Source organism: Lagenorhynchus albirostris, chromosome 5, assembly GCF_949774975.1.
Source record: "Lagenorhynchus albirostris chromosome 5, mLagAlb1.1, whole genome shotgun sequence".
In the NCBI taxonomy this organism is placed as follows: Eukaryota; Metazoa; Chordata; class Mammalia; order Artiodactyla; family Delphinidae; genus Lagenorhynchus; species Lagenorhynchus albirostris.
The window spans coordinates 83,802,916-83,827,422 of NC_083099.1; the positions used below are offsets into that span (position 1 = coordinate 83,802,916).

Sequence of the window (24,507 nt, forward strand, 5' to 3'; positions counted from 1 at the left end):
GCCCTTTTATGTGATATATATTTTAAATACATTTTTCATCTTATTATTTGTGTATTAACTTTGTTGATGAAGGTTTTGTACTGTGGAAAATTTTTTACTTTTTATAGGTAATCAAACTAATAAATCTTTTTTTCTTCATGGCTTCTGTGTTTTATGACTTGCTTAGAAAGGTGTTCCCTTCTTCAATATTATCAAACTCTAGCCTTTTCTTTTAATACTCTTATAGTTTAACTTTTAATTTTGAATCACTTGACTTACCTGAATTTGTTTGGGTGAATAATATTTTTTTTTCAAAATTGGAATAGTCTGTTGTTTCCAACACGATTCTAGCAACAATAAGAGAAAAGATAATTCAATAAGTAGTTAATTACAGTATTGACATACAAAACTATGTTTTTTCTAAATGTGACTAATACCAGTTAGATAATGACAAAAGAACCCTATTCGCTAGAAATAAGAAAATATAAAATATATGAGAATAAGCCTAATGCAAAATTCCCAAGACTTAGGAAGAAATTGATGGATAAAGAAGACTTAAATGTGGTATCTTATTCTTGCATAGAAAGAATCAAGATTGTAAAGATATAGATTTAACCTATAAATCTAATATAAACCCAATAAAAGACCAAATATTTAGTTTTTGTTTGATTTAAAAGATGAGTCTAAAGTTCATGTTGAAAAAGATAGGTGAAACCAATCAGGAAAATTCTGATAAATGACTATTCATCTCTTTCATTAAAATGTATTAAAAGCTATGGTAATTAGCATAGTAAGAGATTGGCCTAGGAATAGTCAAAAGGAATCCAAAAACAGAACAGAATCAAGAAACAAACCAAGTTGTAATTAGGAGTAGCATTTAAAATCATTGAAAAATAAAATAAAATAAAATAATTGAGAAAATATGATTAACAGTATTACTAGAACTAGTCCAACTAGTATATATGAATATAATTCCTGAAGCCTTTAATCGATTTTCCACTCATGTGCAGTAAAGTCAACTCTTTCCAGAGCTGTTTAATTGTATCTATCCCTGATGAGAATGTGAGTTCCATAAGAGTTAGGAATAATATCTTTCATCTACTTCCTCTGTTTCTTGTACTTCCTGTTTAAATGACTGGCTGGCACATGGTAGCAATAGGTACTTGTCAAATGACTGCATATAAATGTACTTGGAAGCCATGCTCTACTCTTCAGATCATAATCCACTTGCATATGTATTTTTAAGTATTTAGGTCTTATTATACCAAAAATGAATATTTTGAATTGTTATTCTTATTCAGCATTGAGTTGCCCCGTCTCTATCCCCTTTACTCCCTTGATGTTAATTCCTACTTTTTGTCTATAGTTATCTTCTTCTGTTTATAAAGATCTCAGAAAATAAATGAACAGGTAAAGAAATGAAGTGTTAAAAAATAAGTAGTTTTATTCTTCATCTATATCCAGTTGTTTAGAAGAAATCTCCACTTGCATGTCCTTTAAGCATTCAAATTCAACATATGAAAACTCATTTTATGACCCACCTTCCCACCACATAAAAATATCACCCAGTCCACAAATCAGTCAAACCAAGAATTTCGGGGGTCATCCCTTTCCCTCGCTTGCCACTTTAATTAGAGTTCAGTGTGTGAAAGTAGCGCCCACCCATCAGACTAAGGCAGTCTTGTGGGCTTTCTTCATTTCAATCATTTAAACCACTGTGGTGGCCTTTTCCTCTCCCCTTGTTTTTATTTAAAAAGAAGTGGAGGAAACATCCTTACGCAGTGCTTTTTAAATGAAGTGACTTGTCAAGTCAGAGGCTGTGGCAGTAATCTGAAATGCAGTAAATTTAGCGACTCTCACTTGCACTGACAGCCTGTCATGCGCTTGAAACGTAAATAGCAGTGGAGACAAATCGCTGCTGTTTTCTTATTAAGCGTTGGCCCACTGGCCTGGTAACATAGCCTTCCAGGAGCGCCTGGGCCCAGCCTGGGAGGGCGAATGCTTTCCAGAGCAGGCGCAAGGTGCCTCCAGGTCTCTCCCACTCCACCTCTCCAGTGTACCCGCAACGCTGTAGCCAGGACCCTCACTCCCACTGCAATCCATCTGCTTCACAGAGAGGCTGAAAAACCCCAGCCAGGATTGACGGGTGCTGGTCCCCAAACTGAACATTGATGGGGTAATTCCTAATTCATACACTTTGGTCAAAAAGCAAGAAACAAATTGCCAGGCTCCTTACCTGCTTGAACTATTTTATCTCTTTCTTTTTTCTTTTTTTTTTCCATTTTCATCTTATTCACTGGGTTTTTATTTTTTAATTATTTTCTTAATTGAAATATAGTTGATTTACAATGTTATGTTAGTTTCTGCTCTTCAGCAAAGTGATTCAGTTATATATATATATATATATATATATATATTTTTTTTTTACATTCTTTTCCACTATGGTTTATCACAGGATATTGAATATAGTTTCCTGTGCTCTACAGTAGGACCTTGTTGTTTATCCATTCTACATATAACAGTTTGCATCTGCTAATGCCAAACTCCCAGTCTATCGCTCCCCTCCTCTCCCTCCCCCTTGGCAACCGCAGGTCTGTTCTCTGTGTCTGTAAGTCTGTTAAGCCATTTTCTTTTCTGGCCTACCCCAATCCCTATCCCCTATTTTTCTCTCCGTTACTTGTTTACTGACTCTAAGCAAGAACAGGTCTCTAAACTGGATCGAAAGGTTCTTTCAGCAGTGAGGCTAGCTGAAGAAGTGAGGCTGAGATTTGGGGGGGAGCCCCACTAAGGTCACTGCAACATCAGGCCTGGGATGAAAGGACAGAGGGCCAGATGGGGTCATCACCTGCTTTCTTTTAATTACCTTTCAAAGGCTTCTCGGCAGCCACAAAATTATGCCCAGCAATCCTTGCACAGTGCAATTGCCCTGCTGAGTTTAACACATTCACTTACAAAATGCCAATTGATTTATGTGACTCTTGAAAACAGCAACTGCTGCTCTCATCTCTCTTGATATTTAATCCTCAGCCATGGCAGAATCGCTAATGATAGGTCGTGGAAGACCCCTACAGTTCTGATGACAATGGTGGAAGATCTTGTTTGTTGCTGCCTCTGACCAGCAACTCTAATCTCTGCCTCACCCCCTTCTTGGGAAATAGTCTAGAAAACAATCAACACCTGCAGGAATTTTTATATCTATTTTATTACAAAGGGGTCTACTAGGTATTTGGGTTTTTTTTTGTCCAGTTTTACCTCTTTGCCTCTTTTTCCCCTCATCCCAGAATAATAAAAAGAAGACAGTGAGGGCTTCCCTGGTGGCGTAGTGGTTGAGAGTCCACCTGCCGATGCAGGAGACACGGGTTCGTGCCCCGGTCCGGGAAGATCCCACATGCCGTGGAGCGGCTGGGCCCGTGAGCCATGGCCGCTGAGCCTGCGCGTCCGGAGCCTGTGCTCCGCAACGGGAGAGGCCACAACAGTGAGACGCCCGCGTACCGCAAGAAAAAAAAAAAGAAGACAGTGATTCCTTGCTTTATGACATGATGCTACATCATACAAATGTTCTATAGTCCCTACTATGTATATGTATATATTCCATGTTTAATCTACATTTAGCCCTAGTCTTTTGGCAGCTCCATATTTTTGAGTGCCTATGAAATGCACTCCCCGGGATATTTCAACCTGATACCAACCATGTCAAGAATGAAACTCATTATCTTCACTCCAAAATAAGCACTCTATCCTGATTTTCCGAATGGTACAAACTGCATTCAAACCCAGGAAGTCACTAGCTTTCAACATACATGCTGTATTTAGGATACATTTCTTTATACCCAGAAAAACTCAGGTGGACTACAAGAGACCCCAGGGTAAGTGAGGGTCCAAGGATGTGCACACATTCCCTTCTCCTGCCCTCATAGACATTGCCACTCTTTCCCACTGAGCCTAGACTCTACCTCAGCATCCTTCTCAATGTCATGCTCCAGGTAGCCACTGCCAATGCGTCAGGGTTGATGATGACTATTTGACAACCTTGAAGAGCCATCTCCACTTTCACAGCAGTTCACAGGGCAGCTTATTACAATACATGTTGGGACTCAGTGCCAAGAAACTCGCACCAAGAGTAAGTGGTGTTGATATACAAAGGACTTTAAACAAATAAAATTTCCATGGAATTCCATGCTTACACACCCTGTTTTCTCAAGAAAGGAAGTAAGGAAAGATGGAAGGAAGAAAGCTTAAAACAAATTTTTTTAAAAATTTTATTTATTTAATTTATTTTTTGGCTGCATTGGGTCTTCGTCGCTGTGCACAGGCTTTCTCTAGTTGTGGTGAGCGGGGTCTACTCTTCGTTATGGTGTGCGGGCTTCTCATTGCAGTGGCTTCTCTTGTTGCAGAGCACAGGCTCTAGGCACGTGGGCTTCAGTAGTTTCAGCAAGCTGGCTCAGTAGTTGCAGCACGTGGGCTCTACAGCACAGGCTCAGTAGTTGTGGCACATGGGCTTAGTTGCTCCACGGCATGTGGGATCTTCCTGGACCAAGGATCGAACCCAGGTCCCCCACATTAGCAATCGGATTCTTAACCACTGCACCCCCAGGGAAGTCCCAAATTATTTTTTTAAATGTCATTTTACTCAATACCTTATGGGAGCCAAAAGGCTCCACTGTGTCTTCACTGGGATGCAGAGATACTGAACATAGCAAATCCAGAATCTTCACACCACCCCTCACACACTAGCCTATGTCCTGCTGTCATATCACGCTGCTCATTTCTCCTGCATGGAGAAGTCTATTTCAGGCAGGATAACCAGATTGCCACACCCTTTTACAATTTGCTGGCTCTGATTCTCTCCACTTGTGTTTTTCAACTTCCTGAAATTTCACTCCTCCCAGTAAGTCTTTCCTAATATAAGTGCATTCTACACTGTTCCTGTAGCTCCTTTGCTGTTTGTTGGCATTCATGTGCAACCATCATTTTATATTGTTTTTGGAGGGACCTCTATAAAAAAGTGAGTGAGTCTAAACTTTTAAATACCAGCTTTTTTCTCATGTATTGCTTTATTTATTTCTCTTGATGAGGAAGTTAAGTAGACAAATCTTATAAAAGCTGAAGGCTACCTTTTTTACTTTCTTTATGTATAACTGAGCTACACTGATTTGGAAATTCCCCAAGTGTCCCATTCTCAACCTCACATGTATATTCAGAAGACAGAAATAGAGCAGATTCTGAGAGCTAAGAATTCAGCTAACTAGAATCTCTAATAATAAAAATAGTCATGCCTAGTTGGGAAAATGGGCTCCAAAAGTCAACAGACCTGGTTTAAACCTGTGCTCTTCCTTAATATCATTATAAACTCAGGCAAGTTCCTTAAAGGTCCTCTCTAAACCTGGATTCCTCCTCTTACTGGTATTGTGAATTAAATAAGATAATGTCTGAGTCATTTAGCAAAGTACCTAGTGTGTGTTTATTAAGTGGTAGCTCCTTCCACCCTTCCTCTGCAAAATTTCTTGAGCACTCCAGCATCCAGCGTCATGCTGTGCACTAGGGGTACAATGATGAGCAAAACCAGATGTGGTCCCTACAGTGGAAGGTTAGCTGTCATCGATAGAGTTCCCCTTCAGAGACTAAACATAGGGGATCTTGATTCCAAACCTAGCATCTACAAGGGCAGAACAGTTTCTGAAAACTGACACCAAGTAGGGGATAATGGTTAAGTATGAGTACAGTAACAAAATGCCATGGCCCAGGACTGAAAAGGATGTGTGGATGGCAGCTTCCGGTTGGATGCCGAGCTCAAACTATGTCAGCTAGCTGACTTTTTTTTTTTCTTGCGGTACGCGGGCCTCTCACTGTTGTGGCCTCTCCCGTTGCGGAGCACAGGCTCTAGACGCGCAGGCTCAGCGGCCACGGCTCACAGACCCAGCTGCTCCACGGCATGTGGGATCTTCCCGGACCGGGGCACGAACCCGTGTCCCCTGCATCAGCAGGCGGACTCTCAACCATTGCACCACCGGGGAAGCCCCAGCTAGCTGACTTTTTGCATGTGAAAGCAAAAACACAAACCGTAATGAATTGGATCTTCCTGGATGCCAGGACGTTCTTCATTTGGCCCATATTCATTCATAGAGCCAAAGCCAGTTGTGAATCCTTTCTGGCATTGTGCTTGCCTCTGATTTCTGGGTACTAACTACACCCTTTGGGGCTACAGAAGGCATGGGGCCAATTTGCATAATCCACACCCTGTTGTGTCTTACTATTCAAATAGGGAACATTTCTACAGCAGAGTAACCAACCCCCTCCCTTCCATGTAGGCTCAAATATCTTAATAGTCAAATGCCTCTGTCTCTAGAGAATTCTCTATTATAATCATCCTCATTGTATCACTTCTCTCAGTCTTTCCCCCCTCATTCTCTTCAATACATTGCTCTCCCCTGTGTCTCCTTATTCTCCTGTGATTGCTGCTCTGACAACTGTGTCCACTGCCTACCCCTTCCTTCTTTCAATCATGGATCATTTACCACTCTTCACCCCTCCCTTGATGGGTGATGAGAGGTGGGGATGAGAAGCGGTTTCCACTTTTGGACAGAAAAGTTGTCAAACGCTAAAGGGTCTCTCAGGTGGGATATGACACCGAGAAACAAAAACTTCAAAGGATCTAGAGAGAGACATGGCTGGAAATATAAAAAGTACCTCATCGCAAGTATTTTTTCTAGATTTCTTGTGTTTCTTTCTCTCTCCCTTTTTTTAGCATGTCTGTACAGAACGTGATGTGCAAAAAAAGTAGGGAAAGCAAAAACGGGAACAGGTGAGTATGTCCTTAGGCTAAAAAAAAAAAAAAAGAACGAAAACATGAAATGTACCGTAAGAACAGAAACTTGTTACAGTATTTGAAGTTAGCATAGGAAACTTCAAATGGCATCATTGATTTGCGATCCTTTTTTCTTTTATTTTTAGAGGTAGAAGTTCATAGCTGGCTTTTTCTCACCCTCTTCACCCGTCTTTCCGACCGCAGACTCACAAACACACACGTACATACATATATAGCCTACAAGACAAGTGCCACTTCTTTGCTTTTCATTCATCTGTATATGTGTTTGTATTTATAGCCAATGTGTTTGCAGTCACTTATAAAATATTCAAATTTAGGTGAGTAAAGGGAATGTCAACCCTGTTTAAAACCCATGCTCCCTTCTGTAAAAGGCTGATCTACAAAGACATTATAAGACTCTTCTCAGAATAGTGGAGAAAAAATGCTTCATCTATTTCCTAATATATAAGAATCCTTGGGATTCGACTTTAAAGTCATAAAACACTCAAATTTAACAAGTTTTCTAAATTGCATTTCCTGGATCTCAGATAAAGGAAAAGAAAGACAGATATCATTATGATTATTAGGGTAGCAGTCTTTTTTTTTTTTTTTTAATTCCAAATAGGGTGTTGGATGTCATACCCTGGAGAATTTTCAAGAATAAGCCTGCTGTGTTTAGTGAGCAAATATTTGGGTGTTAGTGAATTGACATGTTGTTTCCTAAAAGTTAGAGTGAATGGTTATATGTAAATAAATAGCTGTTTGTATGTATGCGTGTGGTTGGGGGAAGGAGGCGGCAATGGGAGAGAGAGAGAGAGGAGGAAGAAGGAGAGAATGGGAGAAAGAGAGAGAGAGACACAAAGGAAAGGTATTTAATTTCAAATGGCTGCTTGCTTCCAGATGCCTCGTTAACCTTGGAAATCTAAATAAATCGACATCTTGGATGTGAACTCTACAGGTTTCACCAAAGCACGGTCCTCTGAAGGCACTGTACTCAGAAGGTGGCACCTGGCATACTTTAATTGGCGTTATTCCTGGCTGATTTGCCTCTACATCAGGGAACACAGAAGAGAACACTTTCCTCTTGCCACTAGCTCGAGGCCCTTCTTTCTGACTTATGAAGAAATATTAAAAGAACTAATATGTAGAACTTGAGTAAACAGTGGCTAAGAGGCGATATGTTAATTATGTGAAGAGTTTGAAACGTGCATACACTTAGGAGGATGAGAAATTATTTAGCCTGGTAGCTGAATATTGCCAGGAGACACAAAAGCACAGTAAGCAAAGGGAGATTTAAACTAAACACTAGATCCCAGAACAAATATAACACTCGGCGACGTGAGCAAGCTTGTGGAAACAGGTTGAGATGTTTAAAATACCAAAATATTGAAATTTGCATTTCAGGTAAACATTTAAATAAGGGCAGAAAATAATAGATAGGAACAAGAGAAGGGCCCACGTTAGCCATACGGCTTTATGCCACCAGAGAATTTACCAACAGGTTGAATGTCAGATTCTGGCCTAAAAGTCTTCTCTTGAGAGAGTATAGGGAGATGGTGACAGGACCCCTGGGTTGAGAACAGCTAGTCAGAGAGAACTGAAAGAATGGCAAACAGGTGCCCTGATGTGGACAGATACATGGGAGCCAAGGGAGAGGAGCAAGAGGACCTGAATGCATTTTAAAATTCTGCGACTCAGGGGCTTCCCTGGTGGCGCAGTGGTTGGGCGTCCACCTGCCGATGCAGGGGACTCGGGTTCGTGCCCTGGTCCGGGAAGATCCCACATGCCGCGGAGCGGCTGGGCCCGTGAGCCATGGCCGCTGAGCCTGCGCGTCCGGAGCCTGTGCTCCGCAACGGGAGAGGCCACAACAGTGAGAGGCCCGCGTCCCGCAAAAAAAAAAAAAAAATTCTGCGACTCAAGATTAACGTGGTGTATTCCATGCCTTGAAACAAGAAACTGCAGTTGATCAGATGAAAGGAATGGCGCTGTGCCCATTTCCACCTGGGGCTCTGCCGGTGTCTGTACACCTTTTCCTGAAATAATAAATCTGCATAGCAGATACATTCTCAGGGCATGGCCAGAGATGCCCCGCCCAGCATTTCCACAGCAGAGTACTCAGCACACCCGTCCTTCCCCAGTAAAAGGGTGTTTTGTTAGGATCATTAAAAGGGAGTGGATTTATATGCCAGCTTCGATTACAGAAAGAACAGAAGGTACGGAAAGTACCTTTCAATACTTGGTTCTCTTAAGCTAGTTGATGTGTTGAATCTGACTCTAGTTTTTGCTTGTGTTTCTTAGTTCAGTTCAGCTAACTCAACAAACATTTGTTGAGTAATGAATCTGTGCCAAACCCTGTGCTGTGCACGGGGATATTGCAAGACACAGTCCCCGAGGAATTTATAGTCTGGTTCTTTGACTTTCTAGCAGCCCAAAAGTATCCCTTTCCTCTCAAATCACTGTGGATTAATGAGAAATGCTCAAGTGAACCAGGAGAGATAATGTGTTGTGAGTAAAGTCTCCTGTGGGGGCAAGAAAAATAGACTAGCTTCTTGGCATTTCTTGTGCCAGGGTAAGAGTTTCAAATGAAGGGTCCAAGAGATAAAGGGAGAATGACAAGGGGCCACAGGTACTGTTTAATATTTTAAATTTTTGTCAAGATTGTTGGATGAGGGAAGACCGGCTAGTTTCTTTTACCTTTATTTGGTTTGCATCTTGAAACTCCCCTGCTTTAGTGAACCAACTGTGCACATTGTATGCTGGAGATAAAGGTGGCCATCAGCGTGCAGGAGAGCTAGCATGGGAGAAACAAAAATGACCGTTCTGCCTTATGGGTGGGGCATTTAATGGAAAACTCCCCCTTCATCCCCATGTAGTATTGGGGGAAATTCTTCCTAGAGACATGAGATTGAAAATTCATCCCACGAAGATTTGTTTTATTATCTGGTTATCGGGAAAAAATGAGACGATGAATACCTACATTGGTATTCATGTAAGAATCCGAGGTCCCAAACCCAATAAATATTACTTTATTTTCTCTAGTTCATCTTAATGTCTACTCTCACAGGTGCCAGCTTCCCAAATGGGTAGGGCCTTGGTTGTTGCTAAAAAATCATCATTCCCATGCCTGGAACTGGTTTATACCTTTCATAAATTCAAAATGCAAGGTAGGGATCCATTACCCAGCATTTCTAGGTATTTCATGTGAAGTGAAAAGAATTCAGTGTTATTAGCCATCTCTAAGAAGATTATACTCCTTCTCCCTTTCTTCTACTAACAACGCTGTACCTACCTAGGAATAAAGTTGATGGATGCAGAAGCAGGGCAGGGCAGAAATCCTAAACCATTCTGAACTCATCTTTTACTCATTTTTCATCATAATCCACCATTATTCTCAAAATCAGTAATGCTGTCTTACTGTAAATCCCACCTTTGCACTCCAGATTTTTAATGAGCTTTATCCTATTTTGGCCTGCAGTTGTCAATGTTGCCCTTTGTCTTCAGGGTATTTATATTTAACTAGAAGATTCTTAGCATCACTTCGTTGGCATGACTCTCAGTTCATAGCTGCAAGTATGCTGGAAAGATCTTTTTTTCTCCTCCAAGTCCAAAGTCTTCCCAGCTAACCCAATAAAGTGGACTATTACCCTTTCTAAGATTTCTGTTTTCTTTCCTACCACATTCTACTTCTGTAGCATGAGAAGCTGGGTCTGACTACTCGCATGAGTGTGGAGAAGAAAAAAGGTGAAAACACAGGCAGGAAATAAGATGGCCTATTATAAGTAATATGCAGCTCTACCCTTACAGACTAATTCTAAAAAGTTTTCAGTAGAAGCATGTGCTAGATAATGTGCAGGACTCCAAACCAAATAATTATAACTATTGCCTTTTCGTTGTTGGGACTTCAGAGTTTCCTCAAACTACTGTTAGTGACAACAGAAGACTTGAAGCTTGGAGTATTCCTGACAGTTGCGTTACAGAATGTTATCAAAGAGGCCCTAGGTTCGGGCTTCCCTGGTGGCGCAGTGGTTGAGAGTCCGCCTGCCGATGCAGGGGACACGGGTTCGTGCCCCGGTCCGGGAAGATCCCACATGCCGCGGAGCGGCTGGGCCCGTGAGCCATGGCCGCTGGGCCTGCGTGACCGGAGCCTGTGCTCCGCAACGGAAGAGGCCACAACAGTGAGAGGCCCATATACCACAAAAAAAAAAAAAAAAAAAGACGCCCTAGGTTTTATTGGGAGCCTAGTTAACAGATTGAGCTGACATATTTAGGCAGTGAATTTGTCTCTGTGCTGGCTGGCTGTTACGTTGATTTGGCCATCAGGCAATTTCCAGAAAAGGAAAACAGCTTGTGGCATGCAAACAGAGCTATTAATTGGTACCATTTAGTGTAGGATGACCAGGAGCAAGTTTTCTTCATGGTGGCAGGACTGTGTTATTTAGCACCCTTCCAGCTGCTCTGTCCTAACCCCACAGCAGTGGGGTTTGTAACTTGAGGATGAGGGAAGTTGAATTTAGCTGATGTCTATAGGCCTTTCTGGCCAAGCTCTTCCCTGCTCAGTCCCCTTTCCTCTTCACTTTCTCTTTCACCTTTTTCTCCCCCGACTCTCCACCTCCATGCCTCCATTTCCTCGCTCTCTCTCTCTCTCTCTCTCTCTCTCTCCAGAAATAAAGTCTTTTAATCAGGGGAATTAAGCCCGCCTATCTTGACATTTCTTTATGAAAATGGAGACATTTTTGTGCAACTTTCTAAAAAGGGCCTCCAGACCCCTAATCCCAAGTGGTTAAGCCAATCATATTTAGCTCCCTAGCCCTCCCACGTGACAAAATGCACCATCAGCAACACAATCTCTTGGATCTGGTCCAAGGCCTGAAAGTCTCATTGGTGATGTAGTTTGACACTGAACAAGGAAACCATAACTGTAAGACAGGGTTTCGAACATGACCTTCGTGAAGAGAACTCCACATAATCTGGGGGAAAAGAGTGACAGTTTCTCGAAGGGAAGCCACGTGTCCTAATAACAACTTTAGTTGAAAGAGTGCTTTGAAGCATGGTCTAATCGATGATTCAGCACTTCAATGGCTGCCCTTCTGACCCCTCTACAACTTGCATGCCCCTCGCCGCGACTCCCACTTTGCTCTAAACCTTTAGCCAGTGACGGAGGAGCGTGATGTATAAACACTCCAGCTTCTTGATTCTTGGTCAGCACAACTTTGAAATGGGTCCTGTGCTGTGCCCAGAGCTCCCTGAGGGATTGAGCTGAGTTGCCATCTGTGGGATGAGACCTGGTGTTGTACCCCAGCTTGGCTCCTTTCTCTGCCAGATCCCATTTTCCCACTCCCCTACCAGTTTTTCCTGAGAACATTTCCTTCCTTAATCATCTTCAAATGACTTCTTGTCTTGGAGTCTGCATCTATAGAACCTGACCTCAGACAAAGAACATTGTCAAATTATTGAAAAGCCATGTGGATCTATTGCTTCTCAAAAGAAAAAAAGAGGGGATCTCCTGCATATTTTAAACTTAAAAAAAAAATCATGCAAACCTCTGTTTTACAGGAAGAGAATTTGAAGGAGAAGAAGAATATCTGGAGATCCTCGGCATCACCAGGGAGCAGTCAGGCAAATACGAGTGCAAAGCTGCCAATGAGGTCTCCTCGGCGGATGTCAAACAAGTCAAGGTCACTGTGAACTGTGAGTATGGCAGGAGCCAGCAGGTGCCACGTGCCCAGGGCCCACCTCCACCTCCAGCGAGCTCTAAAGAGCCTATATCAAAAGAACATTGCATTTCAAGCAGATGCTCCTCTAGTCAGGGATGCACATTTGTACACTGGACATATCCAAGGGCAGGACTTGGCCCTTGAATTTGATACATCAACTGTACCAACTCTAAATATAACCTATAATGCATTTAACAATACGCTCTTTTACTTAGACTACAGAATTAAGAAAACATGATCAGACCGCACTAGCACTTTAGGCAATCACTCTTCTAGTCTTTGTGGAGACCAAGGTCATACCACTTTGGAAAAAAACAACAACTCATAACTGCTTTAACTGCAATTTCCACCTTAATGTATTGTTTGTCAGAAGAGAATAATTCAAGACCGTATTTTATCCTCCGCTATTGAACTAATTGGCCTTGGGAACAAATTTAAGCCACTGTGGTCAGATACCATGTGTCCCCGGTGGCTACGAGGGATACCTGATGAGTTAATATTGGTTATCTATTTGTCCCAAAGTATGGGCATTAGAAAGGAAGATTTCACTAAGATACATCGGTAAGTGGGCAAACTTTGAACTTCTCAGATGAAAGGATCCTTAGATGTAGTTCAAAAGGATGGGGGGCGGGGGCGGATCCATGTGATGTGTCACCCAGCAAAGGAATAAAGAGAATTCATTTACCTTGTTCAGTGAGGAGTGACTGTCCACATCATTCAGATTCAAGTTCCAGATCGCATCATTGTGGCTAGTGACAGGGATAAAAGGATGTCCTGACAGTTCTTCCTTCCTGTGTGTTTAACACAAATACACACACAAATACACACTCCACACATATACTCACGTGTGCACATATAACATACATACACACATGCACAAAGGTGCACAGACACACATGCACATACATCTTAACCCATGTTTGAAAATATGCTTTGGATGGTTGTAAGTTACTTCCCATTATTTTAAGCCTTCCATGGAGTTACACTGTGTGCCAGTGATACTGTATAAAGTCCCTGGCAAGGTAGATATAATTGACTCCATTTTAAAGTTTGAAACACTAGAGCCCTAGGAGGTATAATTGCCTTTCCAAAATGACACAGAAAGCAAGAGTAAGAAAAGGGACGCAGACTCCAGCCTGTTTGATTCTAAAGCCCATGCTCTCAGGAGAAAGAGAAAGAGAAGTTTTCAATTCTTCGTACTTACTATGTGCAGCACTGATTAAGGGATTTACATTTGTCATGTAATCCTCACAGTAAACTCTTGAGATCATCTTTAGTCTGACTTTAAAAAATTTGGAAACTGAGGCCCAAAGAGCTGAGGAAACTTGTCTTAAGTGACCCGGTCAATGCTGGACTGCACTATTTCCGGTGGTCTTGCTCCAGCCTGGCAGCCTTCTGAAACAGAAAGCGAAATCCCCTTCACAGCCGACCTAGAAGAATCTAACAGATAGGATTCTGCTGTAGCATTTATGGCACTCATTTCCAAGAACAAGGGGATGCACTTGATGAGATCCGAAGTGCTTTTATCCTGAAGTGCGATTTTTTAAGTAATAGAGTTTTGAAATGCCAGTATTACTATTCTTTTCCAGTTCTGGGTGTGTTTCAAAGACACGTTAATGATCCCAGTGTTATAAAATGCTTTAGGACCTTTTTTTCACATGAAAGGCAATTTCTCTCAGTGTTTATATAAGTTTATAATTAGGTTAGTTAGCTTTTTTTTATGTACACACAGCCATGCCATCATCTGCCACCTCTTCTCTGACTTCCGGAGTTAAGATTTTATTTTCTCTTAATCGACCTTCATCTTCATTAGATTTCTGAAAGTCCAATCATGGAGTACATAGAAAATATTTATGCTTCCATTGTGTGAGACATCAAAGCGGTCCGCATTGCAGATGGTTCCCAAGATCAAAGTCAGCCGCCTGGGTCCTATTATTATTAGCACAATTATTCTGACATTGCTCCTTCTTGACTGTCCCCAAAGTGTAACTTAGAACAGAAGAAAATACTGATAATTTTCAAGAAAAGCCTTTTATAAAAATGTGAGCTTTTCCTCGCGATGAGTGAACCACAGAAGAATATGGACAGAGACTCAAGATTCTAAAATGACGTCATAACAAATTACATAGAAAACTCTAATGAGCTTAGTCAGACAGTCTGTCCTAACCAGCAGCATCTAGCACATACCTGACCTTGTAAAAATTGCTCAGTAAATGTTTACTGAATGAATAGGTGAAAGACTAACAGATAAACTCTGCTCTTGTAACATTTCTCCAAACTTTGCAAATTGATGTATGCCACAAATCAGGAAGCATGTTCTAAATCAATGCCCTTTGGAATCACCTTTTTATCAACGCTTCATAAGCTTTGTTTCTATTATATTAAAACAACTAGCCATTGCACCTGTTGTCCTATTCAAACAATTCACCCTACTTAAATGTAATTGTATCAAGTAGATGTAGTCTCCAAGATTAAATTATAGAACCAGGTCTGGCCAGCAAAACTCATGCAAACTGAGAAATTTCCAGTTTGTCACTTCATATAAGCCTGCCTACTATGAAAATGCCCCATTATTTAAGCTGATTCCTCTTCCTTTTCAAGACACAAGGTTTGGAATTAGGTCAGGGGATCAGGATGGCTAAGATAATTAATGGCTGAATAGATTATCATAATGAACAGATCCACAATACCACTAAAAAAAAAAAAAAAAAAATCCCAGTGCTGGTTATTTTCTCCTGCTAGCATCTCATTGACTCATTTACTCATTTGCTGACAGATATTTGTCCCAGGGCACTGAGAAGCTAGAGCAGTAAACAAGAGAGACAGAACAGTTCTTCCTGTTGAGCTTGCAAGCTGGATTCTGCAGTCTCTCCTTTTTATTTCTCTTGGGTAATCCTTCTCCACAGTTGGTCTACAGTACTGTGCATAACCATTTGACATGAAAAATCTATTTTCTAAGTGGTAGGATGTCCTGGAGCTTACAGAAGCTAAATTATTGACCCGAAATCTCCTCAACTAAATAAGCTTAGTAAAATTTTGTACAATAGGCAGGACTTCTGTTTTCTTGTATCTTACAGGATAGTTGCTAATTTCTTCCAGATTCCAGCCCTAGGGACAAGTTTCCTTTCATTTACAGGTTCTAGGTGTAATCCCTCAATATCAGTTCTCACAGTGCATTAAAAGTAGCTACTTCTGGGTTTGTCTCATTCTAGTGCCCAGTATCCCAAGCATAATGTCTAAGGCATAGTAAGTGTTCAGTTAGTGAGGACTTAATTTTATTTGGACTCTTCTTATACTGGACACTTTTCCTATTCCTGGAGAAATTCTCCTCAAAAGCTGCCCCCAGCTCTCAAGCCTGCCCCCAAACCCCACTGACCAGCTAATATTCCTGCCTTCAGCTTTCCCACAGCTCTCTCTCCAACTAGGTTCACATTGTTACGCTTTATTACTTGTTTTCCTCTTCTCATCTCCCTTTCAACTCAGCTCTGCCTCCACCCTGGTGTCCAGAGCTAACCAACCCAACATATATGCTGGGGGACATGGGACTCTGGCATTTCTAAAGCTTGCCCTTACATTGAGAGCCATTTATTTAGAGGAAGCAGAGGTTACCTACCATAGATTCCACAGTTGGGACTGAAGACATCTGTCGTCTCCAGATAATATTACTGTATTTTAACTGGACTTTTCAGTACCTTGATTCCAAAATCACGTTGAGGAAAATAATGGCTCAATATGGAACCAAACTGGCTACGTTCTCTAACTATTCATGACTACACCTCTCCATTCTCCATGCCAACCTTTAGTTTACTCTTACATCTTTATTGATAATATCAATAAAGACACATGCTAATGTTTATGAATCTATTATGGGATCATCAGAGGAACTATTCAATAGGAATCCAGAGTACTGCCATTTGCTACTATAACTTTGCAATGTGTACAAGAACCATCATTTTCTGAGTATCTCCAGAGTACCAAGACTCTATTAGAAATTTTGTATGATTCACCGAAATCATCACACCAACAGTGGCCAACCAAGGAAAGAGGCATATGGGGCCCAGCCTGCCCCAGTAGGAGGGGTATTTACTTTATCACTAACATCGTTTGGTATGTTTGGTTTAGTATTGCTGGTACATGGTGATTTTTTTTAAAAAGACAACTTTTAGTTAGGTTTATTATTGTTTTTAAATTCTCTGGATACAATGCCTTTCTTATTGCCTGTGTTCTCTGCCTCCACCCCGTGGGTCCACCATCACACACTAACCCAGGAGATAATCAAATCATCTCCGTGCAGAGGACAAAAACAAAGCTCAGAGAATGTAAGCATTCTCTGCCACAAAATCAAAGAACCTGTGAGTGGGAGAGTTGAAACTCTGTCCAGGTCTAATCCCAAAGCCCTCTTTCCTTCCAAGATACCATGTGAGTAATAGTAATAAAAATAATAAATGTAATAACTTCAGGTGTTAAATGTGCTCTGATATATGAGATTTCATTTGATCTTTATATCAAACCCGTGAGACAGGTAGGCAAGGCCTTATCACCTACATTCAAAGGTGAGGGACTCCAAGAAGTTAACACGTCACCTTCAAGAGGTGACAACGTAAGTGGCACAGGCAAAAATTGAGTCCACATCTCCTGATTTCTAATATGGGCTCATGTCCACTATGCCAGTGCACGTTGTGCCATCTTGGGTACCTTTTAATAGCAGAAATACGTAACATTTGCCTTTTAAACTACCAGCATACTCCCCTAAATGTTGTTTTCCCTTATTAGGAATTAATTTCTCTCTAAAGGAACTCACTCAAATGGAAACACAGGGAGATTCAGAGCATGGGCTTCAGAACATGGGTTCCAATATAGACTCCGTCAAATGCTGGCTATGTGAATTTGCACAATTTACTAACCCTCTGCAAATCTGTCTTCTCATTCATAATATGGGGTTAATAATCCTTGTTTCCTAGGGTTACCGTTTGGATGAAAAGAATAAATAAAGCCTAGTAGAGTGCTGACACATGGTAAATGTCTATATATTGAATCTTTTATTAAGAATTTTTTCCTTTATACTATTATTCCAAACATTAGGAAGATTAAATGAACGATATTCTGTTTGCTAGGCCACTGTCATTGTTATCCTATTCATTCAGATTGAAAGAGTCTTATTATTGGTGATATAAGAAGAAAGCCCTTAATATTTTCAGAACCCAGAATTTTGAAGTAATAAGAACTGGAAGAGTCCTCTGACAATTGTAAGCTATTGCAAAGTCACGTAAAGAATAACAATGGACCTCTGTATAGCATTTTTATTAAGCCACATTTTAATTATAACCATATTTTGAGCAAGGACATCTATTATTTTAACTCTACTAGGCATGCCACAATACGATTTATAATAACTTTTCTTAGCCTCACCTATGCAGAATTCATTACAAATGAATTTTGAAATGTTCATTCCAATAAGCTGTGGGACAGACCTGCACCACTGTGTCATTTGAGAAATACTGGAAATAATGAACGCTTCATACATTTATCATTATCTGTGACTATACCTTGGTACGAGAAACTTCCCAGATTTTCAAGGAAAGGAGCAAGTGTTTGGTCTTTGTAATTGACCAGCGTCATCCTGCCCCAAGATCAATGCATTTGAAAGTGTTCAACCCTAGCTCACTGTCATCCTTCCCATGCGGTCATCTCTGAGGTGCTAATAAATAGTACTACTTAGTTATTCAGGTTCTGAACAAAATGAGAAATAAGTAAAGGAGACATACACGAGGCCCAGTTGACCCCATTGTCAGAGATCAAGATGGTTAGAGGTAGCAGCTTAGTGTAGCCAACCTACCTTCCCAATCATGGCAGCCCTGGACGGAGACAGGCCTGCCCACATGAGAGCAGGAAGGAAAGAGCCCACGTAAGACATCAGTGTGGAGAAGCAGAGGAGAGCCTCTGCTCCCTGACAGAAGTTTGGTCCCAGCAGGAAGAAAGGGGAGAGATGAAGCAAAGAAACCGAGTTTGCTCTTCCCTAATTTTTCAGTTAGAAAAATCACCCCCTGAGTTCCAGAGCGAGGAGGTTTAATAAACAAGCTCCCACCACATAGAAGGAAGCATCTAGAGTGAGGAAGGACTCACCCATAAAACTGTACAGCTGGGACTTGTGTTCCTGGTCCCATGGCGGAAGGGCTAGAAGACCGCCACCATGGATTATTATGTTGAAGTGCCCCAACTATGAGCCCCAGAGGTAGAGGTGATGGAAAATGTGGAGTCTGGCCCAGATTGGACCTGGTTTAGAAAAGTGGTGGTTATCATTAAGGATTTGTCAGTCTGAAGCATGCGGCTCCAGAAACTCACAAACACTGTTTAAAATTCATTTTACAAATTGAACAAACCAATTGAATCACAAGCAAGATCGTCCCTCTGGCCAACGTGCTACAGATGGTAGAGTCATTGGCAGTTTAAGAGCCTAGCCTAATACAGTGAAGAGGTGAAGACGGGAAACGAACATTTATTCAGTGGATGGCATCACTTAGATGCCCACGCTGGAAACATGGGTGTGATCCTTGACACTCCTCCTTCTTTCCCTCACTGTTCACATCTAATCTTGTCGATTCTGAGGCTCATATCTCTCAATCTCAAATCTGTTCATTCCCTTCCAGCCCCTTTATCAAAGACCTAGTGCAGGCTATCTCTGGGTTCCTTCAGCAGTCTCCAAATGGACCTCCCTGACTCTGGTTCCAGCATTTTATAGATGAGGAAATTGAGACACTGTGACTCTAGACGAAGTACTGAGCTCTCTAATGATGAATGATAGTGAAGGACATAGACTGGATTTGAGCTCAGGTCTATCAAACTTTAAATCCAAGTTCTTAACCTCTACTCCATACCCCATCTCTATACAAATAGCTCCCCCATCCACACCACTACCACTAATCATTGCATTAACCATTGAACTAATGTGCTCTAATGATCTATATAACCAATCATAGAATGAAAGGATTTAAAATGGAAACTTGGTGATCATTTTAAGCTAACTTCTTCTTTTAAAGGATGAGAAAGAAAAAGCTCAAACTGGTACAGACACTTGTCCAGGCCACAATTCTGGTTAATAGTCAAAATCAGACCTATGGTGTGCTGTTTCTGACGTCTAGTCCTGACTCCCAACCCATGTATTAGATAAATGAGTTACAATTTTGAATTTAGCAATTTAAGGGTTAAGGGCTAAAGGAGTTATGGGTATAAAAATACACTTGGTCCTAATGCTACCAACTGCCCATTTGTGAAGAATGGGCCATTTTGACTAGAATTGGTTTGGTGTGGGGGTTTTTTGCAGGGGGTGGCCATGCCGTGAGGCAGGCGGGATCTTACTTCCCTGACCAGGGAATGAACCCGTGCCCCCTGCAGTGGAAGCACAGAGTCTTACCCACTGGACTGCCAGGGGAGTCCCCTAGAATTGGTATTTTTTAAGTTGGAAGGGATACTATATAGATCGTTAATGTGTGGTGCCTTCATTTTATAGATAATAAAACCAAGGCTCAGAAAGATAAAGTGTGTGATGGCAAGTCCACACAACCAAACAGAAACTAAATTCCAGCGCTCCTAGTTTCCAGTCGAGGGTTCTTTCCACTCATCTTGTTGCCTTTTTCCGTCTAAACAAAAACGAGCAGCTAAGTCTAAAGCAAAACAGCCACCCACTCTGGCTCATGTTTACACACGGGCTGGTGGTGTTATCCAAATGTACCCTAACTCCCCTTCTCTGGGACAGTGATTTAAAGATGTCCAAGCTGATGTGAAAATCAAATGGGGGAGAAAATTGCAGACGAACCTGATGACGCTTTTGTACATCCCTTTTAACTAGGAGGATCCAGGTCTTCTACAGGTAGAAAACTTGGAAAATAGCTTTTGAATATGAAGACAAAAACCCCAAAATAAGTGAGCTGAACCAGGTGCTGAAGAGCCGAGATGTCAATGAATTTCGTATATTAGAGTTCACTTCACTAATTTACCTAAATAAGCTTTTTCCTTTATAAAATATAAACAGATGGTTTGGGTCTATTGTGTCCATGTACACACAGCCAAGTTGCTGTTTTCTGGCAAATAACCTTTGGACAGAAGTCTTTTTCTCCTTGAGGGGCCATAACCTGCACAGACACAGCATCATCAAGCCCAAAGCTCAAGTTTACCATCGTCGCTCAGTCCTGTGGACCTGTAAACACTTGTTCCACTTACCATGGGATTGTTTGAAAGAATCATGGCAAATCAGAATGTGTTTCTGAGCTCATTTCAAGCCCATTACAGTTTTATAGACTCAGTCCTAAGCAGAAAAAAAATCAAGTGCACAACGACCAGAGAGAGCAGAAGACTGGTACCCCAGGAAGGTGTTTATGCACCACGATAGTCTTCAAACTGCACCCTCACACATAAAAGCAAAATTGACCTGGGTCATAGCAGTAAGGGAGCACAGAGGAGGGAAAAAAGTATAGCAATCATCTGACATTAGTTTGTTTTCCTGGATTGCTGCAACAATATCAGGCTAAGCCTGGCTGAGAGGACTGTGGTGCTCTATTATTTTCATCAGCTTTCTTATTGCCATCTCCAAAGGTAACAATAATGATAACGATGATGGTGAAAAAGAAAGTGCTCAAATTATACACTTAAAATCCCAAGTCCTTTAGTATTACCACTCAATTTATGAAAAGCAATAAAACTATGCAAGCATTATAACCTATGATTGGAATAACGAATGGTCTCTTGGAAGAGGGAAAAAGCTATCCTAGGTTTCCTTTCCATAAAGCCCCGTTAAGTGTCCCGTTGAAGTAAACCAAGTCTACAGTTTCATGAATCTCTTATTTCTATTTAGTTTTCTAGCGATCCGTGCCGTCCAGTGGATCACATAATTCTTGTACATGGAGCTTTGAGACCATTCCTGTCCTGCCTCTCTGCAATCAGACTGTCCTTCCTCATTCCTTCTTGTGTGGAAATTCTGGAGCACCGTCCAAAGTTCACGTAAACTGTGTGTCTGTCCTTCCTACAGATCCTCCCACTATCACGGAATCCAAGAGCAACGAAGCCACCACCGGGCGGAAAGCTTCTCTCAAATGTGAGGCCTCGGCAGTGCCTGCACCTGACTTTGAGTGGTACCGGGACGACACCAGGTATGTGCCAAACCTGCTGCACCTCCACTGCTCCGCCAGGTCTCCCCTGCTCAGCAAGGGAAACCAGAAGCCCTAATGACAAAGCCAAGTCCGGCTGTAATTAGGTAGGCCTATCCGATTAGACTCTTTATTTTCCAAGGTTTTTTACCAAGTGCTTTGGGGCTGTAGCTCTTTTTGTTGTTGTTCTGCGGTACGCGGGCCTTTCACTGGTGTGGCCTCTCCTGTTGCGGAGCACAGGCTCCGGACGCGCAGCCTCAGCGGCCATGGCTCACGGGCCCAGCCGCTCCGCGGCATGTGGGATCCTCCCGGACCGGGGCACGAACCCGTGCCTCTGCATCGGCAGGCAGACTCTCAACCACTGCGCCAACAGGGAAGCCCCGGGGCTGTAGCTCTTAAACTGAACCCCAAAGCACTCAGGTTATGTACATAGGGTGAGGCAGGTGGTTCGGGGGTAGTGTCCACCTGCATGTCTTTCTCTCCTAGAGCAGAAACCAAAGCCTGATGAAACTCATCCATTCCCGAGTCTTCTCCATCAATGGACTTTGATTCTGATACTACGGGATTGCATGATTAAAATGAGGAATTGAGCAGTAACAACAAGCTCTAGCTACTTCCTTTCTCTCCTTTTTCGCCAATATAATGATGAAAAAGAAATTACTATACCAAGTCTTCATCAGTGTTTCTCTTTACTCTTCTGTCTTTGAACCCTTAGGATAAACAATGCCAATGGCCTTGAGATTAAGAGCACGGAGGGCCAGTCCTCCCTGACGGTGACCAACGTCACTGAAGAGCACTATGGCAACTACACCTGCGTGGCTGCCAACAATCTGGGGGTCACCAACGCCAGCCTCGTACTTTTCAGTAAGTATGCTAAAGCAGGGAGCTGCCTGGGAGACCAAGTCAATGGAGTTCTCCTGTGGAAAACTCGAAAATCATTCCCATATCTTTTAAAGGTAAACTTAAACAAAAATCAGTGTATAGCCACTGAAACAAAAACACAGGTTCACAATCCCTCTGCGTAAAATGAGATTTACAAGTGAATACCTCTCCTCTCTATTCCCTGGTGTACTTTTGATAACTGCCTTGTTTTTTTGTTTGTTTTCTTAGTTTAGTTGTTTTTTTTTTCTTTTTTTCCTGGTTGGTTAAACTGTAAGAATATTCAGAGAACAAACATCTCTTTGGGGATGGTCTCTTTAAGGAGCAGAGATGGTGTAAGATCATGGAAAGTGGATGACACTTAAAAAATGGCAGTGATGGGAGTGATTGAGGGAGAAATATTCAGTGAGGATGGATAAGGTGCTGGGAGAAGGGAGAGGCTGTAAAAAGAAAGTGTATTTTTAACAACACAAGAGGAAGAGTGGAATGAATGATTAAAACATAATCTAAAATCTAAGGGAGGAAAAACGTTGCAGAAAGGTTTCCATATGACAGCAGGAAACATTACTTGTCTGATATATTTTTGAAAGAGAGATGGGATGGTGAGAGAGAGGACCAAAGCTGCTTCTGCTGAAGACCAAAGAAGGTCCTCAAGGCAGACTAAGGAAGGACAAGTGATTTTAAGTTATTGGTATTAAGAAGAAAGCCCACCTTAGAGCCTTTCCCTTGAGCGGCATGTTGTAGTCAGATACCTGACCCCCTGCCTTGTTGGTCCAGCAGCTATGAGCACAGAGTCAAATGCCTCCTGAGAAACAGAAGTACGATGGGTGAGATCAGGGGAAATGATGACACTTAGAATAGGAAAATGTTTATCAGAATAAGTAAAACAAACAAAATGATAGCATGTGCTGGGCTAGACAGTTCATTTGGACTAAAAGAGAAAGTCCAACAAATTTATTATTTTGAAATAATAAGCCACTAGGAATTTGTTTTTTTGTTGTTGTTGTTGTTGTTTTTCTGCACAGGCTGAATTGGAAAATTTAGAAATACTATGACCAGGATAAATGTCTCCATCTTGCTTTATTCAGTTTAGATGAGCCTTCAAGAGAAAAGTTTTTAGGAGAAAAATCAATTTAAGTGCTAGTTCCCTCAAAACGTAGTATTAAAGCCATTTTACAACTGCTCAAGATCCAATCCACTTACTTAAAAAAAACACCACAAACTTCTCAATTTGGCCTTCAGTTTCTCATTCATAACTCCCGTTGACTTCAGTCTGTAAGTGTGATGGGATACAGCTATGCTACAAATGCTGCATCATTATGAAGTTGAAAATCCATATCCCTGTTTACTTGTCTCCAAAGACCAAACATCAGTGTTCTTTACTTAAGCTAGAGACGTCGATATCTCAAAACACTTGAGAAGATATTTATTAAGAAATGTACTTACCTGTTTCGTTCCTGACGTTAGGGATTCCATACATAGGGGGGAAAAGAGCCTCAACTATGAATTTGAGATTCCGACAAATCTAAGGTGAGCTGATTAAGTAGAACAACATACACTTAACAAGAGGTTTTGTAGGGATTGGAAAAGAGAAAATGGGATAATTGGATTAGTTAGAGAAAGTGAGCAACTATAAATTTGCATGAAAGTATGCAAATTTTCTTCTCTTGTTATCCCACCCAGAAAAAGGACTGTGCTAATGATATTTTTCAAATAATAAATACAATGATACCCATAGACTGAGAGAGAGGATGGGGAAGAAGGATAGAAGGATGGAGTAGGCTCTATGATAGCCTATTTTTCACAGGTGTGAAAGGAAGAAAGAGACAGAGAGAGAGAGAAAGGGAGGAAGAGGGGGAAAGAAAACATTTGAGGAAGAGCATGGACTAGGTCAAAAATAATAGAGATACTGCTGGTCTGCTGGTTGTGATGAAAGGTGATCTCAAGCCCTGAAATACCATGGTCCTGTTCACAAAAGTCCACTTCAAGT

At 41.5% G+C, this 24,507-nt stretch overlaps 1 protein-coding gene across 2 annotated transcripts in view; it reads left to right on the forward strand.

Annotated features, from left to right (window-relative positions):
• Positions 1-24,507, forward strand: part of LSAMP (limbic system associated membrane protein) — a 649,641-nt gene that overhangs the window by 592,336 nt on the left and 32,798 nt on the right. For both annotated transcript variants that reach the window (XM_060150589.1, XM_060150588.1), the window contains exons 4-6: positions 12,338-12,472; positions 21,521-21,641; positions 22,354-22,502. In XM_060150589.1, coding sequence (XP_060006572.1) covers positions 12,338-12,472; positions 21,521-21,641; positions 22,354-22,502 — 405 coding nt within the window. The remainder of the gene's footprint in view (positions 1-12,337; positions 12,473-21,520; positions 21,642-22,353; positions 22,503-24,507) is intronic.